The 21,985-nt window shown below is 37.0% G+C and overlaps 1 protein-coding gene across 3 annotated transcripts in view; it reads left to right on the forward strand.

The window, feature by feature from the left end:
* STRADB (STE20 related adaptor beta) overlaps nucleotides 1-21,229 on the forward strand; it is a 35,916-nt gene extending 14,687 nt beyond the window's left edge. For 2 of the 3 annotated variants that reach the window (XM_043577478.1, XM_043577479.1), the window contains 9 exons: nucleotides 9,264-9,363; nucleotides 13,229-13,350; nucleotides 15,644-15,752; nucleotides 17,018-17,141; nucleotides 18,328-18,499; nucleotides 18,796-18,900; nucleotides 19,052-19,296; nucleotides 19,914-19,956; nucleotides 20,427-21,229. In XM_043577478.1, coding sequence (XP_043433413.1) covers nucleotides 9,264-9,363; nucleotides 13,229-13,350; nucleotides 15,644-15,752; nucleotides 17,018-17,141; nucleotides 18,328-18,499; nucleotides 18,796-18,900; nucleotides 19,052-19,296; nucleotides 19,914-19,956; nucleotides 20,427-20,561 — 1,155 coding nt within the window. In that variant the 3' untranslated portion in view covers nucleotides 20,562-21,229. The remainder of the gene's footprint in view (nucleotides 1-9,263; nucleotides 9,364-13,228; nucleotides 13,351-15,643; nucleotides 15,753-17,017; nucleotides 17,142-18,327; nucleotides 18,500-18,795; nucleotides 18,901-19,051; nucleotides 19,297-19,913; nucleotides 19,957-20,426) is intronic. The other variant, XM_043577480.1, reaches the window with a different exon arrangement.
* Nucleotides 21,230-21,985: the final 756 nt, after the last annotated feature.

Here is a 21,985-nt window from a genome sequence, read left to right on the forward strand (position 1 = left end):
AGCTCCTTTAAGGAGCTTTAATGTAAGGTTACATTATTTGAGAATTTTTTTTGCTTCTTGAGGCAGACCTGTATTGCTATAAACTTCCTTCTCAGACCGCTGTTGATGTATCCCCAAAATTTTTATGTTTGCATTTTCATTTGTCTCCATGTATATTTTTATTTCCTCCTTGATTTCTTTATTGAAAGAATTCAATAAAGAATTCATTGTTTAGTACCACTCATTGTTTAGTACCATGTTATTTAACCTCCATATATTTGTGTTCTTTCTTATACTTCTTGTTTCATACAATTGTGGTTAGAAAAGGTGCATGATGTGTCTTTGATATTATTGAATTTGTTGACACTTATTTTGTGGCCTATTATGTGATGTCTTCTGGAGAATGTTCCATGTACACTTGAAAAGAATGCATATTCTGCTGCTGAGGATGGATTGTTCTGAATATATCTGGTAAATCCCTCTGTCCAGCGTGTCATTCAAAGTCATTGTTTCCTTTTTTATTTTGTGTTAGATGATCTGTCCACTGATGTTAATGGGGAGTTAAAGTCCTCTACTGTTACTGTATTATTATTGATTCATTCCTTTAAGTTTGTTAATAATTGTTTTATGTATTTGGGTGCTTCCATATGGGTGCATAAATATTTATAATTGTTATATTTTCTTGTTGGAGTATCCCTTATGTTATTATGTAGAATCCTTCTTTGTCCCCTTAGAGTCTTTGTTCTAAAGTCTACTTTGTCTAATACATGTATTGGTACTCTGGCTTTCTTTTGATGGCCACTTGCATAATAAATGTTTCTCCAACCCCTCACTTTCACTCTGCATGTGACTCTAGGTCTAAAATTCTTCTCTTACAGGCAGCAAGATGGGTCTTGTTTTCTTATCCCTCCTGACACCCTATATTTTTTTATTGGAATGTTTAGTCCATTTACATTCAAAGTAATTATTGATAGATATAAATTTATTGCTATTTTGTTACTTGTTTTGTGGTTGTTTCTGGAGCTTTCCTCTGATCCTTACTTGTCTTTTTCATGTTTGCTGATTTTCTGTAGTGATACATTAGAAGTCTTTTCTTTATTCTTTGCTTATTTATTTGTGGGTTTTTTTTTAATGTTTATTTTTGGGGGCACCTTGGTGGCTCAGTCAGTTGGATGTCTGACTTTGGCTCAGGTCATGATCTCATACTTCATGAGTTCAAGCCTCGTGTCTGGTTCTGCACTGACAGCTCAGAGCTTGGAGCCTGCTTCAGATTCTGTGTCTACCTCTCTCTGTCCCTCCCTCACTCACTCTCTGTCTCTCTCTCCTTCAAAACTAAATAAACATTAAAAAAATAATATCTAAATAAATGTTTATTTTTGAGAGAGTGAGAGAGAGAGAAGTAGAGATAGGAGGAGAGAGAGAATCCCAAGCAGGCTCCATGTTGTCAGTGTGGAGCCCAGCATGGGGCTCAAACCCATGAACCGTCGGACCATAATCTGAGCTGAAATCAAGTCAGATGCTCAAGCAACTGAGCCACCCAAATGCCCATATATGTGGTTTTTGATTTATGGTTACCATTAGGTTTGTTTATAACCTCTTCTTCATATAGCATGTATATTAAGTTGCTGGTCATTTAAGTGTGAACCCATTCTTTTCTCCTCTCCTCCCCTCATTTTAGGTATGTGTTATTTTATATTCTTTGTGTGTGTGTATGTGTGTGTGTGTGAGTTCTTTGATTTTTTTCCAGAGATACTCATTTTTACTTCTTTTGTGTTTCTTACCTTTATACCATCACTTTTGGTCTCCCCTCAACTCCACTCAGAGTCCCCTTTAATACTTCTGGTAGGGCTGGTTTAGTAGTCACAAACCCCTTTATTTATTTATTTTTTTTTGGAGGTTGTATTTTACTTTATTTTTTATTTATTTTTTTAATATAATTTATTGTCAAATTGGCTAACATACAGTATGTACAGTGTGCTCTTGGTTTTAGGGGGTAGATTCCCATGGTTCATCGCTTATATACAACACCCAGTGCTCATCCAAACAACCGCCTTCCTCAGTGCCCATCACCCATTTTCCCCTCTCCCTCACCTCTCCATCAACCCTCAATTTGTTCTATGTATTTAAGAGTGTCTTATGGTTTGCCTCCCCCCCTTCTGTCTGTAACTATTTTTTCCCCTTCCTGTCCCCCATGGTCTTCTGTTAAGTTTCTCAAATTCCACACATGAGTGAAAATATATATCTATCTTTCTCTGACTGACTTATTTCACTTAGTATAATACCTTCCAGTTCCATCCACATTGCTGCAAATTGCATGATTTCATTCTTTCTCATTGCCAAATAGTATTATATATATAAACCACGTCTTCTACATCTGGATGGCCAACAGGCACATGAAAAGATCCTCAACATCGCTCCTTATCAGGGAAATACAAATCAAAACCACACTCAGATATCACCTCACGCCAGTCAGAGTGGCCAAAATGAACAAATCAGGAGACTATAGATGCTGGAGAGGATGTGGAGAAATGGGAACCCTCTTGCACTGTTGGTGGGAATGCAAACTGGTGCAGCCACTCTGGAAAACAGTGTGGAGGTTCCTCAAAAAATTAAAAATAGACCTACCCTATGACCCAGCAATAACACTGCTAGGAATTTACCCAAGGGATACAGGAGTACTGATGCATAGGGGCACTTGTACCCCAATGTTTATAGCAGCACTCTCAACAATACCCAAATGATGGAAAGAGCCTAAATGTCCATCAACTGATGAATGGATAAAGAAATTGTGGTTTATATACACAATGGAGTACTACGTGGCAATGAGAAAGAACGAAATATGGCCCTTTGTAGCAACGTTGATGGAACTGGAGAGTGTGATGCTAAGTGAAATAAGCCATACAGAGAAAGACAGATACCATATGATTTCACTCTTTTGTGGATCCTGAGAAACTTAACAGGAACCCATGGGGGAGGGGAAGGAAAAAAAAAAAAGAGGTTAGAGTGGGAGAGAGCCAAAGCATAAGAGACTGTTAAAAACTGAGAACTGAAGGTTGATGGGGGGTGGGAGGGAGGGGAGGGTTGGTGATGGGTATTGAGGAGGGCACCTTTTGGGATGAGCACTGGGTGTTGTATGGAAACCAATTTGACAATAAATTTCATATATTGAAAAAAAAATAAAATGAAGGGGGCTCTGCAAAAAAAAAAAAAGTCTTCTTTATCCATCAGTTGATGGACATTTAGGCTCTTTCCATAATTTGGCTCTTTTGAAAGTGCTGCTGTAAACACTGGGGTACATATGCCCCTGTGAATCAGTACTCCTGTATCCTTTGGACAGATCCCAGTAGTGTTCTTGCTGGGTTGTAGGGTAGTTGTATTTTTAATTTTTTGAGGAACCTCCACACTGTTTTCCAGAGCGGCTACACCAGTTTGCATTCCCACCAATAGTGCAAGAGGGTGGTTGCGAACCTCTGTAGTCTTTGTCTGGGAAACTCTATCTCTCCTTCTATTGTGAATTATAGCTTTGCTGGATACAGTATTTTTGGCTGCACATTTTTCCCATTTAGCACTTTGAATATATCATGCCACTCCCTTCTGGCCTGAAAAGTTTCTGTTGAAAAATCTCCTGCTAGCCTTATGAGTGTTCCCTTGTAAGTTACTGACTTCCTTTGTCTTGCTGCTTTTAAGATTTTTTTCTTAATCACTGTATTTTGCAAAGTTAATTACAATGTGTTGGTGTTGGCCAACTTTTGTTGATTTTGATGCGAATTTTCTGCTTTCTGGATCTGGATGTCCATTTCCCTTCCCAGATTAGGAAAGTTTTCAGCTATTATTTTTTCAAATAAATTTCATGCCCATTTCTATATCTCCTTCTTCTGGGATTCTTGTAATATAAATGTTAGTCCATTTGATGGAGTCACTGAGTTCCCTAAGTCTATTCTCATATTACATAATTCTTTCTTTTGTTTAGCTTCATTGTTTTCCATTACTTTGTCTTCTGTGTCGTTAATTTGTTTTTCTGCTTCTTCTAGCTTCGTGTGCATCAAGCATGTTTCAAATCTTGATGATTATACTCTTCATCTCTGATGTCTCACTCTTGTATTCCACTCTTTCCTCAAGCCTAGTGAACATCCTTATGAGAGTTGCTTTAAATTTTCCATCAGTCATGTTACTTATATCAGTTTTGCTTAGGTTTCTGGCTGTGGCCTTACCTTGTTCTTTCATTTGGAAAAAATTCCACTGTCATTTTGTCTAAATCTCTGCCTGCTCATGTGTGTTAGAAAAGCAAGTTATGTCTCCTGCTCCTAAAGTAATGGCCATGAACAAGAGGTCACGTAGTGCCGAGGGCCTGCCACTTCAGGAAATGTCTCTAATATGTGCTTCATGTGCTCTGCTGTTGTGTTCTGGCTGCTCTATTCTTCAAGACAGTCATCTGCAGAGGTTCTCCTTGCCTAGTATGGGCAGTGTTTGGTCTCTGGCCTGAATGTGGCAACTTTTAACTAGGTGTACTCTGGTCTGCTTGTGAAATGATACCTGTCACCACCTCCGCTGGAAATGAGGCCCTGCAAAACTCTCCTGTCTACCCTATGTCTTTTGATTGTAGTGTTAACCCATTTACATTCAAAGTAATTACTGGTAAGTATGTACTTTTTGCCATTTTGTTACTTGTTTCACTGTTGATTTCGTGGTTCTCTGTTCTTGTGCTTTTTTTCATGGTTTGATGGCTCTTTTTATATGGTTAGATTCCTTTATTTTTTGCTTATTTATTATAGGTTTTTGATTTGTGGTTACTGTTAGGTTTATATATAGCAGTCTATATTAAGTTGATGCTTGCTTAAATTTGAATCCTTCCTAAAAGCAGTAAATTTTCACTCTTCTCACCCCTACCTTTTATGTATTTGGTCTTATAATTTGCATCTTTTTTATTTTGTGAGTCCTTTGACTAATTTCATAGATATAGTTAATTTTACTGCATTTGTGCCTTTTTTTTTTTTACTCCTGCTTATGGTCTTTCCTTTCCACCGAAAGAATACCCTTTAACATTTCTTGTAATGCTGGTTTAGTGGTGATAAATTCCTTTATCTTTTGTTTGCGAAACTCTTTATCTCTTCTATTCTGAAGAAATAGCCTTCCTGGATAGAGTATTCTTGGTTTCAGTTTTTGTTTTTGTTTTTTTCCTTTAGGACTTGGAATATATCATGCCACTTGCTTCTGGCTTGAAAAGTTTCTGCTGAAAAATCAGTTGATGGTCTTATGGAGTTTCTCCTTTATGTAACTGTTTTCTTGCTCCTTATAAAATGTTCTTATTATCACTGCCTTTTGCCATTTTAATTTTATGTCTTGGTGTGGACCTCCTTGGATTGATTTTGTTGGGGAGCTCTCTGTGCCTGCCTGGATTTCTGTTTCCTTCCCCAGATTTGGGACATTTTCATCTATTATTTCTTCAAATAAATTTTCTGCCCCTTTTTTCTTCTCTTTCTGGGATCCCTGTAATGCAAATGTTATTGGGCTTGATGGTATCACTGAGTTCCCTTAATCTATTCTCATCTTTTTTCTGTTCAGCTTGATTATTTTTTATTACTCTGTCTTATAGGTCACTGATCTGTTCTGCCTTCTCTAGTCTACTGTTTATTCTTTATAGTGTATTTTTAATTTGAATTATTATGTTCTTCATCTCTGTTTGGTTCTTTTTTATATTTTCTATCTCTTTGTTGAGGGTCTCACTGATATCCTCCTCTCTTTTCTCAAGTCGAGTGAGTATCTTTATGGCCATTACTTTAAATTATTTATCAGGCATATATAACTTATCCCTGCTTTGTTTAGCTCTTTTGCTGACTTTGTCCTGCCTTTTCATTTGGAACATATTTCTCTGTCTTCTCATTTTTTCTAACTCTGTCTGTGTTAGGAAAGTTAGCTGTGTCTCCTGCTCTTGAAAGTAGTGGCCATCTGAAGAAGAGGTTCTATAGTGCTGTGCAGTGCAGTGCAGTGTCCCCTCTTCACTAGAAACAGGTGCTTTAGGGATGTCTCCTATATGTGTTTTGTGCTCCCTCTTGTGGGTAAGCTGTGTTTGCCTTTAGTCCAGTGATCTGCAGTGGTTCTCTTTTCCTGTTGTTGGCAGGTTTTAGTCCTTGTATTTTGAGTGGTGAGTTTGAGGATGCCTTGGACTTAAGGTGGGTCAGGGCTATGGTCATACCAGACTGCAGGGTGCTGTCCCAGTGTTGTCCCTTGAGAAGCTTTTGTGGGTGGGTGGGGCCTGCAGTCAGACCAGATGTTTGCCCCCACCCACTGCTAGGGTCAGAATCAGAGTGGTATGTGTGGTTCTCTTCCCCTCTCCCTACAGCAGGAGTCACTTTGGAGTGGTACTGCCTACTGTCTGGGCTGCTTGCACAATGCCATGCCTGTGACACTGCCCTGGATGGACTCCTGCTGAAGTCAGGTCTACAGGAGAACATGGGGGTGGGGCACGCTGTTAGTGAGCTGATAGGAGAGTGTTCTTGTGGGTGTCCCATGTCTCTAGTTTGGGGGTTGGGGAGAGAAATGGCACCTCCAGCTCTTTTGTTCTTGGGTAAGTCTCCTAAAATTCCTGCCCCTCTAGAACATCTTCAGAAATTAGAAAATAAATCTTTCTATATACCACACGTGTTTTTCAAACTACTACTTTAGTGCCTTATCTCAGTGTGATTGTTATGCTCTGGCTCTCCCAGAGCTGAGTCTGCTGATTTTGAAATTATCAGGTGTCAAGCTCCACTGATTGACAAAACTCATGAAGTTAAGCCTCTCTGGTTTTCAAAGTCATATAATGTGGGGATTCATTTTCCCAGTGCTGGTCACCCATGCCTGGTGTGGGGTCTGCTTCTCTCCTTTTTTTTTATTAAAAATAATTTAACATTTATTTATTTTTGAGAGACACAGAGAGACCAGAGTGCAAGCAGGGGAGGAGCAGAGAGAGAGGGAGACAGAGAATTTGAAGCAGGCTCCAGGCTCTGAGCTGTCAGCCCAGAGCCCAATGCAGGACTGAAACCCATGAATTTCGAGATCATAACCTGAGCTGAAGTTGGATGCTTAACCAACTGAGCCACCCATGTGCCTCTCTCCTTTCTCCGTGCTTGTGGTGTCTTTCCCTCCTGCAAATAGTCTTGTGGGTCAGTTTGGTTCCAGACCATATGTCTGCACGTCCTACCATTTTTTTTTTTTTTGATGTGGTCTCTTCTGTACAATTAGCTGTGGAAGGTCCGTTCTGCCAGTCTTTAGGTCATTTTCTGGGTTATTTACACTGATACGGGTTATTTAGCTGTATCTGTGGGATGAAGTGAGCTTAGGATCTTCCTACTTTTATCATCTTCCCTTGAACACTGACCATGCCATGATTTTTGCTTTCTAATTTTCTAGTCAGCAAATCAAAAAGAGAAGTGAGCTTAGTTTAGGATGATTTACTCGTAGTAAACCTATACTGTCTTCTTATGATTACCATGTTGTTTTCTTAAGTGTCTATAATTCATCTATGTAGTAATTTGATTTTAGACTTTACTGGGCAACTGCATCAAGGCTTATTACCCCTTTGTAGTTTTCACGCTTTTTTTGAAAATTGAGTCAATGTTTTACTATTTTCATTCTTCTCAGTTTTACTATATTTGCACACTTAGTATCCTAGATGTAATTATGTCTGGCCTGTAGCTTTGAACTTATTTAAAACAGTTTTAGACTTCAGCTACTTATTTATAACACATGTGCCCCTTCTATTTTAAAGAAGACTATTTCCTTAATCAATGAGATGGAAGCAAAGAAAAGGTTGATTAGCCTGATTTTAGTCCATTATCTGGTAACCTATTGCCATTTTTTTTTCAAGCAGTGAACTGTAACCTTCAGTTTATTCTGTGATCTAGCCTTCCTGACAGGCTTACAGGTTATTACTTTAAAATTAAAAAAATTGTGGGGCGCCTGGGTGGCGCAGTCGGTTAAGTGTCCGACTTTAGCCAGGTCACGATCTCGCGGTCCGTGAGTTCGAGCCCCGCGTCGGGCTCTGGGCTGATGGCTCAGAGCCTGGAGCCTGTTTCCGATTCTGTGTCTCCCTCTCTCTCTGCCCCTGCCCGTTCATGCTCTGTCTCTCTCTGTCCCAAAAATAAATAAACGTTCAAAAAAAAAATTAAAATTAAAAAAATTGTTATATGTTTTTCTATCTCTTATTTGTGTTCTTTAAATCTGAATTTATTTGAAGGTTACCTGTTACAATGAAATAAAATTGATTTATTTAGCTTTTTTTTCTTCATTAGGATTAATTCTAATTTTAGTCTTTCACTCCTCTTGAACAGTATTCACCTTTATTCATCTTTAGCTGTGAGCTTATAATTATATTTTTTGTGCTCTTTTAGAAGTTTAGGGAACATGTAGAATCAAGGATGTAAAAAGTGGTCAGTACAATTCCTAACACACAGTAATATCATTTCTAATCCCACATTTCCTTATCTCTATCTTGGAGGCAGTAATAACATTGTTGCCACCTACCGATGCCTGTAAATCCTTCCAAGTGTCTTTTGGAGTACTGTGTCTTTTGGGAGGTCCTCTTCACTATCATATGACACGAGTGGTATTGGCCTCTTCTCTCTTCTGTGTGCATGTCATTTTCACTGCCCCTGGGATCTGGTGCAAATCTAGAACTCTGACCCTAAAGCACCCCCATGAGACCTCATATTGGTATTCGGGAAGTCTGTACCCTATTCTTCCAACTCTTGGGGTTTATTTTTCTTTCTGATCTCCCTTCTGATTTATTCAATCTTGTGAAAAACTTCAGCAATTTTAATAGGCTGCAATGTGGAAATTTTTCCTTGAATTGTTAATACCTCCACTAGCTGAGTCAGGTACCTGTATGTGTAATAGATACAACTGGCAACCACTTGAAGCAAGAGTAAAAGTATAGAATATTCTGGACAGGTCCCTGCATTTCTAACCTTGATGTGTTTATTAGATAACCTCAGGAATTAACAGCCATTTCTAGCAATTCCTAAAAGTGCTTACTGGAAATTGTGCAGGAAACTATTCTTTGCTACCTGTAAATCTGCTTTTCCCACCCTGTCCCCCTTTACGTGCTGATGGCTTTTTAACTAACCACTTATTAGCAATTGTAAACTCTTCTTAGATTTTGAAACAGTGTCTTAAGCCACCCTCCAGTGCTTTCCTAATGAGCATTGTGTTTGAAACTAAAATATCAGTATTTTATATTAGGGTAGGGGACTAAAATGGGGAACCAAAAAAGTTTATTTTGTTTTCCTCTTTTTAAAACAATGCAGGTTGATGAGCTACCCTTTTCCCAGTTGCCTTCATCCACTAGAGCCAAGGATGTGATCTGTTCCACCAATGTTTCTCACTATGAACTCCAAGTGGAAATTGGTAATTATCCTGAATTGATCCTTCATTGTTAGAAATGAAATTGATGGCACAAAGATTATTTTGTGAGTGGGTCATTTTCTGTTGTCACCTATGTTAATAAGGCTACATGTTAATTGTGTCAGTCAGATGGATCTATTAATTTTATGTCTTCCCTAAAATAGCAGCCCCAATTTTCAAGATTACTTTCTAGAATTTTTACTTTTTCACTCAAGTATTTTTAGAGAAGGAAGACACTAAGTAATCTAAATATTATTTGTGTCTTTATTGTAGGAATCTTCTGATTTTATGTCTATAATTTATACTGGGTATGAAAAATCATGTAAATCTTTTTAGTCACAGTCTTTTAACCAAGTTTCTTTTAACTTAAAAACTTACCTAGGGTCACCTTAGTGGCTCAGATTTCAGCTCAGGTCATGATCTCACAGTTCATGAGATTGAGCCCCAGGTTGGGCTCCACACTGGGCATGGAGTCTGCTTAAGATTCTCTCTCTCCCCCTCTGCTGATACCCCTCCTCTAGTCACACCTGCATGCACTCTCTTTCAAAAACAAAACAAGACAAAACAAAAACTTACCTAAAACCCCATTTATAGTAAACACCTTTCTCAGTTAAGTTTGGAACAAGATTAATTATTGTTTATAGCCATATACATGTGAAATTTTTGCAGTGAATATTCAGAAACATCTATTAAACATTGCAAACAGATACTCTGTTAGATGCTAGGGATATAAAACCATGTAAAACACTTGAGGAATCCATATTCTTTCTGGGAAGTTGAACACATAAGATAGCCTTGTTTATGTACTAGAGAGTACTGAAGTAGAGATGTGTTAAGTATTACAGGAACAGAAAAGATGAAACATCTGACCATCCATCTTGACTACTGTGAAAGTCACAAGAAAGATCGCAAAAATGAGCTGGATTCTGAAAAATGAGGAAAAGTTTGCTGAATGTTCTAGTCAGGGTTTTTGTTACAAACAACAGAAAACAATCCTGACTAACTTAAGAGAAGAATTTTTTGAACAATATTGCTAACTGACAGAATTATTGGCTAGAGAGAGAGACTTTGAAGAAGCTAAGCGAAGCTGCATAACTAGAACCAGAGCCAGGGCCATGGCCTAGGAGCAGCCTAGTTAGTGTATTACCTGTTAGAGTACTTATATCCCAGACAGTGGAACCCACTGCAGGAAGTTCTGACTGCCTCTGCTTCTGTTTGTCACTAACTCCATCCTTCAGTTAGCTAAGCATAGGTCATTGATGTTCACATGGCAGGGTCAAGGAAGCCAAGAGCAAATAAGGATCTGACCTTTCCTAAAATAGCACTAGTGGAAAATGCCCCCAAATTAGAATGGACATTCAGATGATGTCAATTCAAAAAAGGTAAAAACAGAATTACTTCAGTAGATGACTGAGGAAGAATGGTTAGAGGGGAACCTAAACAACCCCCTACTTGTTGCCTACAAGAGTAGGCAGTGGTCGGAGACAAATCTAGAAAGGGAGGTTTGGAACACCTGTGAAAGACCTCATATGGTGTATTTACAAGTTCAGACTCTCATCCCTCACAACTTACCCACTTCATTGCTCAAAGCATTTAAGCCACAAGTTTGGAATTTATTCCCTCTGTGCTTGAGATACATTGTGGAACAGTGACAATGGTGGTAATACCATCTAACAGGCACTGAGCTGAACATTTCATGTGTAGTTTTTCATGTCAGCCTTTTACCACTCCTATTTGGCTGATGAAGATACTGAGCCTCTGAGAATTCAAGTAGCAATCCTACAACTAGTGATTTTAAAGCAAACCTTTCTGACTGGAGGGTCTAAGTTCTCAGGTGCTGCACGGTAGTACTCTTCTAGTGATAAAATGCTGAGCTCTAGAGGGAAAACTGGCAGCAATTCCAGGCAGCAGTCTGGAAGATGTAGACAGTGATTTACAACTGGAAGTATCATCCATATCACCTGAGTCTTTAAAAATTGCAATGCCTATATCCCATCACAGACCTAACGAATCAAAATTTCTGATGAATTGGACCTAGGTATAGGCTTTTGAAGTAGATCCCCCAGTAATTTGGGAGCATGTCTTAGTTGAGAATGTGGAACATGATAAGGAAGTCACCACATTTGACCAGCAAAGGAGGACAGGACTTGAACTAAGGCAGTCCTGCTGACACTGGAGTGAAAGGGATGAATTTGTGGTTAACTTCATTTCAAAGATAAGTGGCAGAATTTGGTGACTGTGGAAAGAGAGAAGAACTAACATTTATTAGATGCCTATTGATAGGTGCCACTCCAGGTGTTTTATATTTTAAAAACTGATGATACCAAATGCTGTTGAGTATGTCAAGCAGCTATAGCTCTTATAGATTATTTGTGGGATTAAAAATGGTTCATCCACTTTTAAAACCAGTTTTGCAACTTCTTATAAGGTTAAATATAGGTGACCCAGCAATCCCACTTGCCAGTATCTGCCAGAGAGAAATGAAAGCATATGTCTACTTAAAGAATGTTTTCGCAGCTTAATAGTCACCAAAAACTGAAAACAACCCAAATATTTATCAACTTATGAATGGGTAAATAAATTGTGACTTGTCCATAGTAATGGATTATTACTCAGCAATGAAAGAAGCTATTAAAACAACATGGAACAAACTCAAAAGCATTATGCTAAGTAAAAGAAACTAGACACAAAAGACTGTACTCTTTATGATACCATTTATGTGACAGAAATGACATCAGTGGTGTAGGAATTGCTGATTGTATCCTGTTGTTTGAATTTGTCATAATAATTGGTTTATCAGGTCACAATTTTAGCCATTATAACAGATATGTAATGGTATATCATTGTGGTTTTTTATTTGCATTTCTCTATCTTGAGCATCTTTTCATGTGTTTATTGGACATTCCTATATCTTTTTTTTGTGGATTGCCTATTTAATCATCTGAATATTTTTATTTATTTAAGTTTTTTTTAAGTTTATTTTGAGAGAGTGTGTGCTCACGTGGGGGAGGGGACAGAGAGAGAGAGAGAGAGAGAGAGAGAGAGAGAGAGAATCCCAAGTAGACTCCACACTGTGAGCACGGAGGCCAACACGGGGCTCGAACCCGCAAACCATGAGATTGTGACCTGAGCTGAAATCAAGAGTCAGATGCTTAACCAACTGAGCCACCCAGGCACCTCTGCATATTTGTTGAAATTAAAATACAATTTTTGAAAGAGCAAGTGAGTGAGCACAGAGAAGGGGCAGGTGAAGAGAATATTAAGCAGGCTCCACACTCAGCGCAGAGCCTGACATAAGGCTCAGTCTCAAGACTGTGAGATCATAGGGTGCCTGGGTGGCTCAGTCAGTTGAGCATCTGACTTCGGCTCAGGTCACGATCTTGCAGCTCGTGAGTTTGAACCCTGCGTTGGGCTCTGTGCTGACAGCTCAGAGCCTGGAGTCTGCTTTGGATTCTATGTCTCCCTCTCTCTCTGCCCCTAACCCACTCGCATTCTGTCTCCATCTCTCTCAAAAATAAATAAACATTAAAAAAAAAATTTTTTTTTAAAAGACTGTGAGATCATAACCTGAGCTGAAATCAAGAGTCTGACACTTAACCAACTGAGCCACCCAGACACCCCAAATCTTATGCATATTTTAAAATTTAGTATAAGTTTGTATAGAATTGTAAAAATTCTGTTGGTATAGAGTTGTAAGAATTTTTTATATATACTGGATGTAAGCATAGTTAATACTTTCAGTCAGTGGCTTATCTTTTCGTTTTCTTAACAGTATTTTCTTGAAGAGCAGTTTTAAATTTTGATGTTGTCCAAATTGTCAGTTTTTTTCTTCTTTGGTTACTAACATGAGTTTTACATCTGACTGTAGGAAGAGGATTTGACAACTTGACTTCTGTTCATCTTGCCCGGCATACTCCTACAGGAACACTGGTGACTATAAAAATTACAAATCTGGAAAACTGCACTGATGAACGCCTGAAAGCTTTACAGGTAACAAAATGAAAAAAAATGATTTATTTAATGTCTATTTGAGGAGATTACATCTGTAAGAATTTTTTTTACCAAATTAATATTTCTTTCTGTTAGAGGAAGTTAGATTTCTTTCTTCTAATGAATATGCAAGTACAGAATTGGAAGGAATACTTGGAATCCAGATCCACAGAAGAACAAATATATTCAAACTTTGGTAATTACTGTAAATTCCTTCAAACGAATATCATATTCAAAATGCTGGTCTGGAGATTTACAATAATCTTAGTCCAATCACAAATAGTCAAATGAGGAAATAGAAAAAACAAAAGCATACAGTTTCCTTTTCATCCAGCTAAGTAAAATTAACTTCTGAATGAATAAATTTTAACAGAATTTCATTTTAGGAATATTATAATACCATTTTCATTGTCACTAATTTTTTTTCAATTTCAAATTAAAAAAAAATTTTCAAATTTATTTAAATTCAAGTTAGTTAACATACAGTGTAGTACTGGTTTCAGGAGTAGAACCCAGTGATTCATCACTTACATGTAACATCCAGTGCTCATCCCAATAAGTGCCCTTCTTAAAGCTCATCACCCATTTGGCCCATCTCCACCTACCTCCCCTTCAGCAACCCTCAGTTCTCTATATTTAAGAGTCTCTTATGGTTTGCCTCCCTCTCTGTTTTTATCTTATTTGTCCTTCCCTTCCCCTATGTTCATTTGTTGTGTTTCTTAAATTCCACATATGAATGAAATCATATATTTGTCTTTTTCTGACTGATTTCTTTCACTTATCATAATTCTCTCCAGTTCCATCCACATTGTTGCAAATGACAAGATTTCATTCTTTTTGACTGCCAAGTAGTATTCCATTGTGTGTGTGTGTACCCACGCACCTCTGCATATTTGTTGAAATTAAAATTTTTGAAAGAACAAGTGTGTGTGTGTGTGTTTATGTATGTATGTTGTGTATATATACATATAAATGTATATATATATACACACACACACCACATCTTCTTTATTCATCAGTCAGACATTTGGGCTCTTTCCATAATTTGGCTATTGTTGAAAGCTCTGCTATAAGCATTGAGGTGCATGTGCCCCTTCAAATCAGCATTTTTGTATCGTTTGGATAAATAGTAGTGCAATTACTGGGTCGTAGGGTAGTTCTATTTTTAGTTTTTTGAGGAGCTGCCATACTGTTTTCCAGAGTGGCACTAATTTCAAGTTTTTATTTAAATTCTAGTTAGTTAACTAGGGCGCCTGGGCAGCTCAGTCGGTTAAGCATCTGACTTCAGCTCAGGTCATGATCTCATGATTTGTGGGTTCGAGCCCTGTTCTGGGCTCTGTGCTGACACCTTGGAGTCTAGAGCCTGCTTCAGATTCTGTGTCTCCCTCTCTCTCTTCCTCTCCCCTGCTCGTGCTCTTTCTCTCAAAAATAAATAAGCATTAAAGAACATAAATTCTAGTTAACATATGGTGTCATATTGGTTTCAGGTGTAGAATTTAGTGGTTCATCACTTATATATAACAGCCAATGCTCATCACAAGTGTCCTCCTTAATGCCCATTGCCCATTTAGCCCACCCCTCCCCTCCTTCAACCCTCAGTTCTCTATAGTTAAGAGTCTCTATAGTTGAGAGTTTGTCTCCCTCTCTTTTTTTTACCCCTTCCCCTATGTTAATGGGCTTTGTTTCTTTAATTCTACATATGAGTGAAATCATATGGTATTTGTCTTTCACTGACTTATTTCATCTCCATCTATGCTGTCACTAATCATTTTTGATATAAAGAGGGAAAGCATTTTTTGATATTGTCCTTATTTTTAAAGTATTTACATGTGCACATGTATATTGCACAGAAAAAAAGATTGAAAGAAATTATGCTGAAATGTTAACAGTGGTTCTCTCTGAGATTTAGTGTTAGAAGTGATTATCTTCACAGTTTTATGTATTTTTAAATGTTTCTATTTTAAGAACATGGTATAGATGTTGAGAGTATGACCTCAGAAGTCAGACTGAGATCACATCTCACTTCTATTTCTTTTGTTGATTATATGCTCTCGGACAAGTTTTCTAACTTATTTCTACGTTTCTTATTTCCTATTTCTCTCTTGTAAAATAGGAATGATCATATGACATACTTAATGTCTTGTTGGTGAGATTTAAAGAAATGGCAGCACCAAGAACAGTGCTTGGTATCAATAAATTCTGCTGAGTGTTAGCTGCCACCTCTACTGTTATTTTCATCACAAGGCAAAAACAAGTTGTTTTAAATGTCTTGTCTCTTGTGTGTTTATCCTAGAAAGCAGTGATTTTGTCCCACTTTTTCCGGCACCCCAATATTACAACCTATTGGACTGTTTTCACTGTTGGCAGCTGGCTTTGGGTTATTTCTCCATTTATGGCCTATGGTAAGAAAACTTGTCTTACATAAAATAACTCAGAGTTTAGCGTGGAAGCCATACTTATAAGGATGAGTGGGATCTTAGATTTATGATTCACTACTTTTAATTTATAAATCTGGTGGCCAATTCTAGATTTCATGATAAATTTCCATATCTGGTTCATGTTGACCTGATGATCAATTAAACTACTACTGCTTCTCCAAGAAGTGTGTGCCTTTGAACAAGCTCTGTCTTCCGTTCAGTTCCCTGCCCTTCTGTCAATGGAGAGCCACTATAAGTCTTTAAGCAGAATGTTTTTTCACCTGTGCACACCATCTCTGTCCCTATTTCTCTCATTGTAAACTTACTTTATTATAGTATAAACATCTGTGTGTGTACCTGTCTCCTTTCACTGTACTTCAGCTTCTTGAGGGCAGGATCATGTATGTATTTTTCATTTTGGTGCTCATACAGTTCCTTGCATAAAGTGTTCAATAATTATATTGCACAAATAAACAAATGGATTCTAGAGCTTTTATTTTTATTTTTTATTTTTTAAAATATAATTTATTGTCAAGTTGGCTAACATACAGTGTATACAGTGTGCTCTTGTTTTTGGGGGTAGATTCCCGTGATTCATCGCTCACATAAAACACCTAGTGCTCATCCCAACAAGTGCCGTCCTCAATGCCCGTCACCCATTTTCCCCTCTTCCACCCCCCCATCAACCCTCAGCTTGTTCTCTGTATTTAAGAGTTAGAGCTTTGATCTTTAGGATAACTTTGATGAATTGCCTCTGGGTCTAAAAATATATAAATACAGTATTTTTTTTAAGTAATACTGAAAATTGTTAATTCTCTTTTCTTATCTCTAGAGTATCATTAGAAAAGTCTTTTTAAAGATTCTTGAAGGAAAACTACCTTTGCATAGGAAAGTAGGTAGACTCTAAAACAGGTGTGTGTGTGTGTGTGTGTGTGTATTTATAGTTGAAAAGAACATTTAAAACATAGCTAGAAGTTGGGGCGCCTGGGTGGCGTAGTCGGTTAAGCATCCGACTTCAGCCAGGTCACGATCTCGCGGTCCGTGAGTTCGAGCCCCGCGTCGGGCTCTGGGCTGATGGCTCGGAGCCTGGAGCCTGTTTCCGATTCTGTGTCTCCCTCTCTCTCTGCCCCTCCCCCGTTCATGCTCTGTCTCTCTCTCTCCCAAAAATAAATAAACGTTGAAAAAAAAAAAAAAAACATAGCTAGAAGCAAAACCAATGTTCAGTTAAAGATTTCAGGTGTTTCTTTCAGGTTCAGCAAGTCAGCTCTTGAAGACTTACTTTCCTGAAGGAATGAGTGAAACTTTAATAAGAAACATTCTCTTTGGAGCAGTGAGAGGGTTGAGCTATCTGCACCAAAATGGCTGCATTCACAGGTATTTATTTATTTGTATTTTAAAGAATGAAATCATTTAAGGAGCTTTTAGGAAGGAGCAGTTGAGTGTTAGGAGAGATAGGAAACTCATAAGTGAAAATTGAGAGAGGAAGGGGCCAGTAGTAGTAAATGCTTATTACATTTTGTGGTCATTCACCAAAAATGTTCACACCACATCCTCTTTGCCAAATGCTGTGCTTAGTGTTCTGGTGGAGAGCCTTTCCTGGTGGAGTAAAAACTCTATGTAATGGGATCCTTGCTGTCTCTTTTGTTTGTTTTTCTTAAGCATATAAAGAGCTGCTTTATCTGCTTTATAGCTCTATGTCATATTTACAAATTTATGTACAAATTGGAACTAAACCTTTCGTTAATTTCTTAAATATGTTGTAGCACTTTGAGATTATCATACTAAGTATCAGTTCTCTTGTTTTTAAACTATAGATGCAGAACTAATTGACTGAACATTAAAAACAATGCTGTTTTAAGATATACTGGGACGTTTTTCTTTTTAAATTATTCTTAAAGTTTGTTTCAGTCTCTTTAAAGCTTGTTTTCTTACTATTCATTTTTAGGAACATTCTGGTTAACTGTGAGTTATAACAGACCGTATTCTAATTAATCAAGGTTTTACTACAGTTAACCAGACTCCCTTAGTTTCCAAATTCAGTATTTTACTGAACAAGGCTCTTTTATAATTTATTTGAAAAAAGAAATTTTTATGTAAGACATATATTTATAAATGATGTTAATACCAGGGGAGGCTGCCTTTTATTGGATAATGCTGCATTTAACTTTATATTCTAACTTTATGCTTCAAATATTACTTGATTTTTTTAGACTTCTCCTTGGGTATTTTACAGCAGTATCCTAAAATAGTGAAATTAGTAATGTGATTCCATTCCAAGTTTGAAAAAAAATATTATCACTTCCAAACATGTAGCTGTCAGTTGTACTTTCCCTTGTTCTAATGCTATATTAAATAGTTGAAAGGATTCCTAATTCCCTGAATATTTTATATGTGTGTATGTATATATGTATATGTGTGTGTATAAGCACACTTACATATAAGCGTGCTGTTTTATAAAGAGTATTTAATTTCCAAGAGAATACATGGATTTGTTCTGACCAGATTTTTATTCTTCATTGGCCAATTTCCTAGTATTTAGGATTGTTTCTTTTTGTTCTAGGAGTATTAAAGCCAGCCATATCCTCATTTCTGGTGATGGCCTAGTGACCCTCTCTGGCCTGTCCCACCTGCATAGTTTGGTTAAGCATGGACAGAGGCATAGGGCTGTGTATGATTTCCCACAGTTCAGCACATCAGTGCAGCCGTGGCTGAGCCCAGAACTACTGAGACAGGTCAGGTGTGGCCTTTGCATTGGGTTGTCTGTGCATCTTGAGTGTCTTCTGAGCTTGACTAAAGGACAATTGTGCCCTTAGATTTGGCTTGGTGAATGGCCTACTGCAAGACTCTTCCTCTTTCTTATCAAAATTATTGTTAGGGATTTAAAAATGTATATACCATATATTAGGTATATCTTGATTTCTCACCTAATGAGTTTTTTCCATTGTTCAACATCCTTTCTCAAAAAAACACAGATATATAACTTTGTATTTTATTTTCACTAAAGGACTTCAAATTAATTGTTCTACAGGATTTACATGGATATAATGTAAAGTCAGATATTTACAGTGTTGGGATTACAGCATGTGAATTGGCCAGTGGGAAGGTACCTTTCCAGGACATGCATAGGACTCAGGTAAATGCTACTAAAATCCCAAACTAATTTCCCTTCATAAGATCCCTTATATTCTAGATAATTTCTGTTAAAATGTCTTTGCTGTTAGAATCTTTATTATTGTTTTAACATTTTCCCTGAAAAGGGTGAAAGAAACTTTTCTTTCTTTTAGATGTTGTTACAGAAGCTGAAAGGTCCTCCTTACAGCCCATTGGATGTCAGTATCTTCCCTCAATCAGAATCCAGAATGAAGAATTCCCGATCAGGTGTAGACTCTGGGATTGGAGAAAGTGTACTTGTCTCCAGTGGAACTCAAACAGTAAATAGTGACAGATTGCAAACTCCATCCTCAAAAACTTTCTCTCCTGCCTTCTTTAGCTTGGTACAGCTCTGTTTGCAACAAGATCCTGAGAAAAGGTAATATTGGCCACTTCTAAATAGCATCAAACTTACATGTTTTATTTTTTATAGAAGCTTTTCAAGTCTCTTTTCTCAATCTTTTAATCAAAAAAACTATAATCTAGAAAATATCAAAACTAAAAGCAAATAGAGGCAATGAGCAAATGGGAATAATACTGAAGTCAGAAGACTTGGGCTCCAATCTCAGCTGTATCATTTCCTAAGTCACCTTGTAAAAATCAGTTCATCTTTCTGGACATTAATTACTGTATTTATGTTAATACATTTTAGAAAGCTCCAAGCAGTACAAAAATGTTGTTTCTGTGTAACAATAGTGTAAATTATTACATAACAATACATTAATGTTAGTACTTTAAGATGTGTCTTATCTTTTTTTAGCCCCGTAATGCCTAGCACACTCCCTTATAACTAGTAAGTGCCCCATAAATGTTCTCTCTCAATTCTTTCCATTAGTCAAGGTTAAAGTTAAGAATTGGGCTTCCTGATATTTCTTTTTCTTTTTTTAGTATTGAGTTTTATAGCTCTGAATCTAATTTCTAATACTTTTTTACACCTAAAAATACACAGTCTAATACGACGTTCTATTTTTTTTATAACATTAAAAAAAATATCAGACCATCTGCAAGCAGTTTATTGTCCCATGTGTTCTTCAAACAGGTAAGCTGATATATCTTCTGTTGTCTAGATATTTTTAGTTACTATTAAAAATTCATTTAATCTTGTTAGCTTAAGGGGACAATTTGGTAACCAAGATTCTTAATAATGACTTTCTTACCAAAGTAAAGTTAAAAATACGAAAACTTTTGTAGTAGTTCAATTATAGGCTTTCTAAAATATTTCCATTTTGCAAAACAAAATAAATAAAAAACAGAATGTCATTAAATGTTACTATACCCTCAGCTTATATTTTGATTAGAGACAGTTTTTTATACTGGCTAGAAATGATGAAGGGGAAAAATAATTCTGATAAAAATCAGTTTATTTGGTTATTACTTCTTCCTGTTTTCAGATGATCAAAGGCATTATTAGTGAAAATACCTAAAAAATATTTTACACACTTAACATGACTTTTTAAAAAATCATTTATTGCTGACATATGTACCAATAGCTTTGAGTTTCTTTAACAGATGAAAGAAGAAAGCCAGGACTCAATACTTACACTGTTGCCTCCTAAGCCATCAATAGCACTGTCTCCAGTGTCACGTTGGACTGAGCCGGAATGTGATTTTCCTGATGAAAAAGACTCAAACTGGGAATTCTAGGGCTGCCAAATCCTGTATGTCCTAGATACTTGACACTTTCTCTCTGCTACTTTTCTTCTGTATTGCTAGGTACAAATACTAGAATTATACTTGAAAATACCATTGTTGCACTGGAGAATCTATTGTTTAAAACCACTCTGTTCAAAGAAGCATGAGTTTATATCCTCTTTGGTTAACTCACAGTTCTATTACAACTCCAGAAAAACTTCAGAATTATGAATCTAGTTACATTTAGTGTCCTTTGTTCTCATTTTTTCCCCCAAGCTGTGACTAATTCCTCTTCTTGATCTTTGAATTTAAGTTTTGAGCCATTTAATTTTTTCAGCATTTTGTTGCCCTCAGGGGAATGAGCCCTCAGAGGACAGTGCTTCCAAGTACACTTTTTACTTCCAGATTCTCTAGCCTTTTTGATCAGCTATTGTTAGACCAACAGGCTAGTTTATCCTGGCATCAAAACCCTTTTTTGGTAGAAGGGAAAATGTTTATACTTCCCATATTATTCTGTTAAATATCAAACTGAGCCTCACTCACATTAAATGATAAAGAAGTTGTAATTTGTGCTTTTTTTTCATTTTTAAGAGGCTAAAGTGACACTTTTCTACTTATGTAAGTTATAGATCCTAAATTCATGCACCCTGTGGGAGCTCAATAAAGATTTATTAAATTGAGTTTATGGTTTTTTCTTTGTGATTTGACAAAGCTAAAACACAGATTCTAATTTGTGTTGCCAAGGGAAGCCCCTAGATTATTTACATAATGTAAAGAATTGGAGACGACCTGGAATTTATTCAATGAGGCAGAAGATGTTCTGACCCTTTATAGGACTATTCTTGCTGCGGTAGGGAATACAACATTTAAGGGCATAGAGATCTTAATTAATGGTTTTACCTTATTAGCAAAAAAGAGATGTATCTCAAGGAGTATGTGGTACTCCTTGTGGTAAATTGGGACCTACCTTAGTTAATGGATTTTCTTAAAATAATTTTTACTGTAATGTTAAATAAGATTAAGATGATTGTCTTAAGACTAAAGAATTAAAACAATGAGACAAATAATGTAAAAATGAATAGACAATTTGAAACACAAACCTTTTTAGGTTTATTGGCCAGATCACCTCAAGAATGTTTAGGTTACTCCATCAAGTAAGCCATGAAGACCTGCCAAGGTAGAGGAGGGAAAGGAGATGAGTACCAGTTGAGGCCCTGAGATCACCGGTAGTTGTGGGGGCTATAGGTTATTCCACTAACCTCCTCCTGTTTCCTCCAGGTAAGAGAGGCTCACAGGAACTATAGAGGAGGTTCTGAATCTGGGTGGAGAGTTGATGTTAGTGCAAGAGATAGAATCTGGAAGCCCTGAAGCAGTGCCTCTCAGATCTCCTGTGAGTGTATCAGAGTTCTCCAAGAAACAAAAACTAATAGGATATT

This window comes from Prionailurus bengalensis, chromosome C1, assembly GCF_016509475.1.
Source record: "Prionailurus bengalensis isolate Pbe53 chromosome C1, Fcat_Pben_1.1_paternal_pri, whole genome shotgun sequence".
NCBI classification, from domain to species: Eukaryota; Metazoa; Chordata; class Mammalia; order Carnivora; family Felidae; genus Prionailurus; species Prionailurus bengalensis.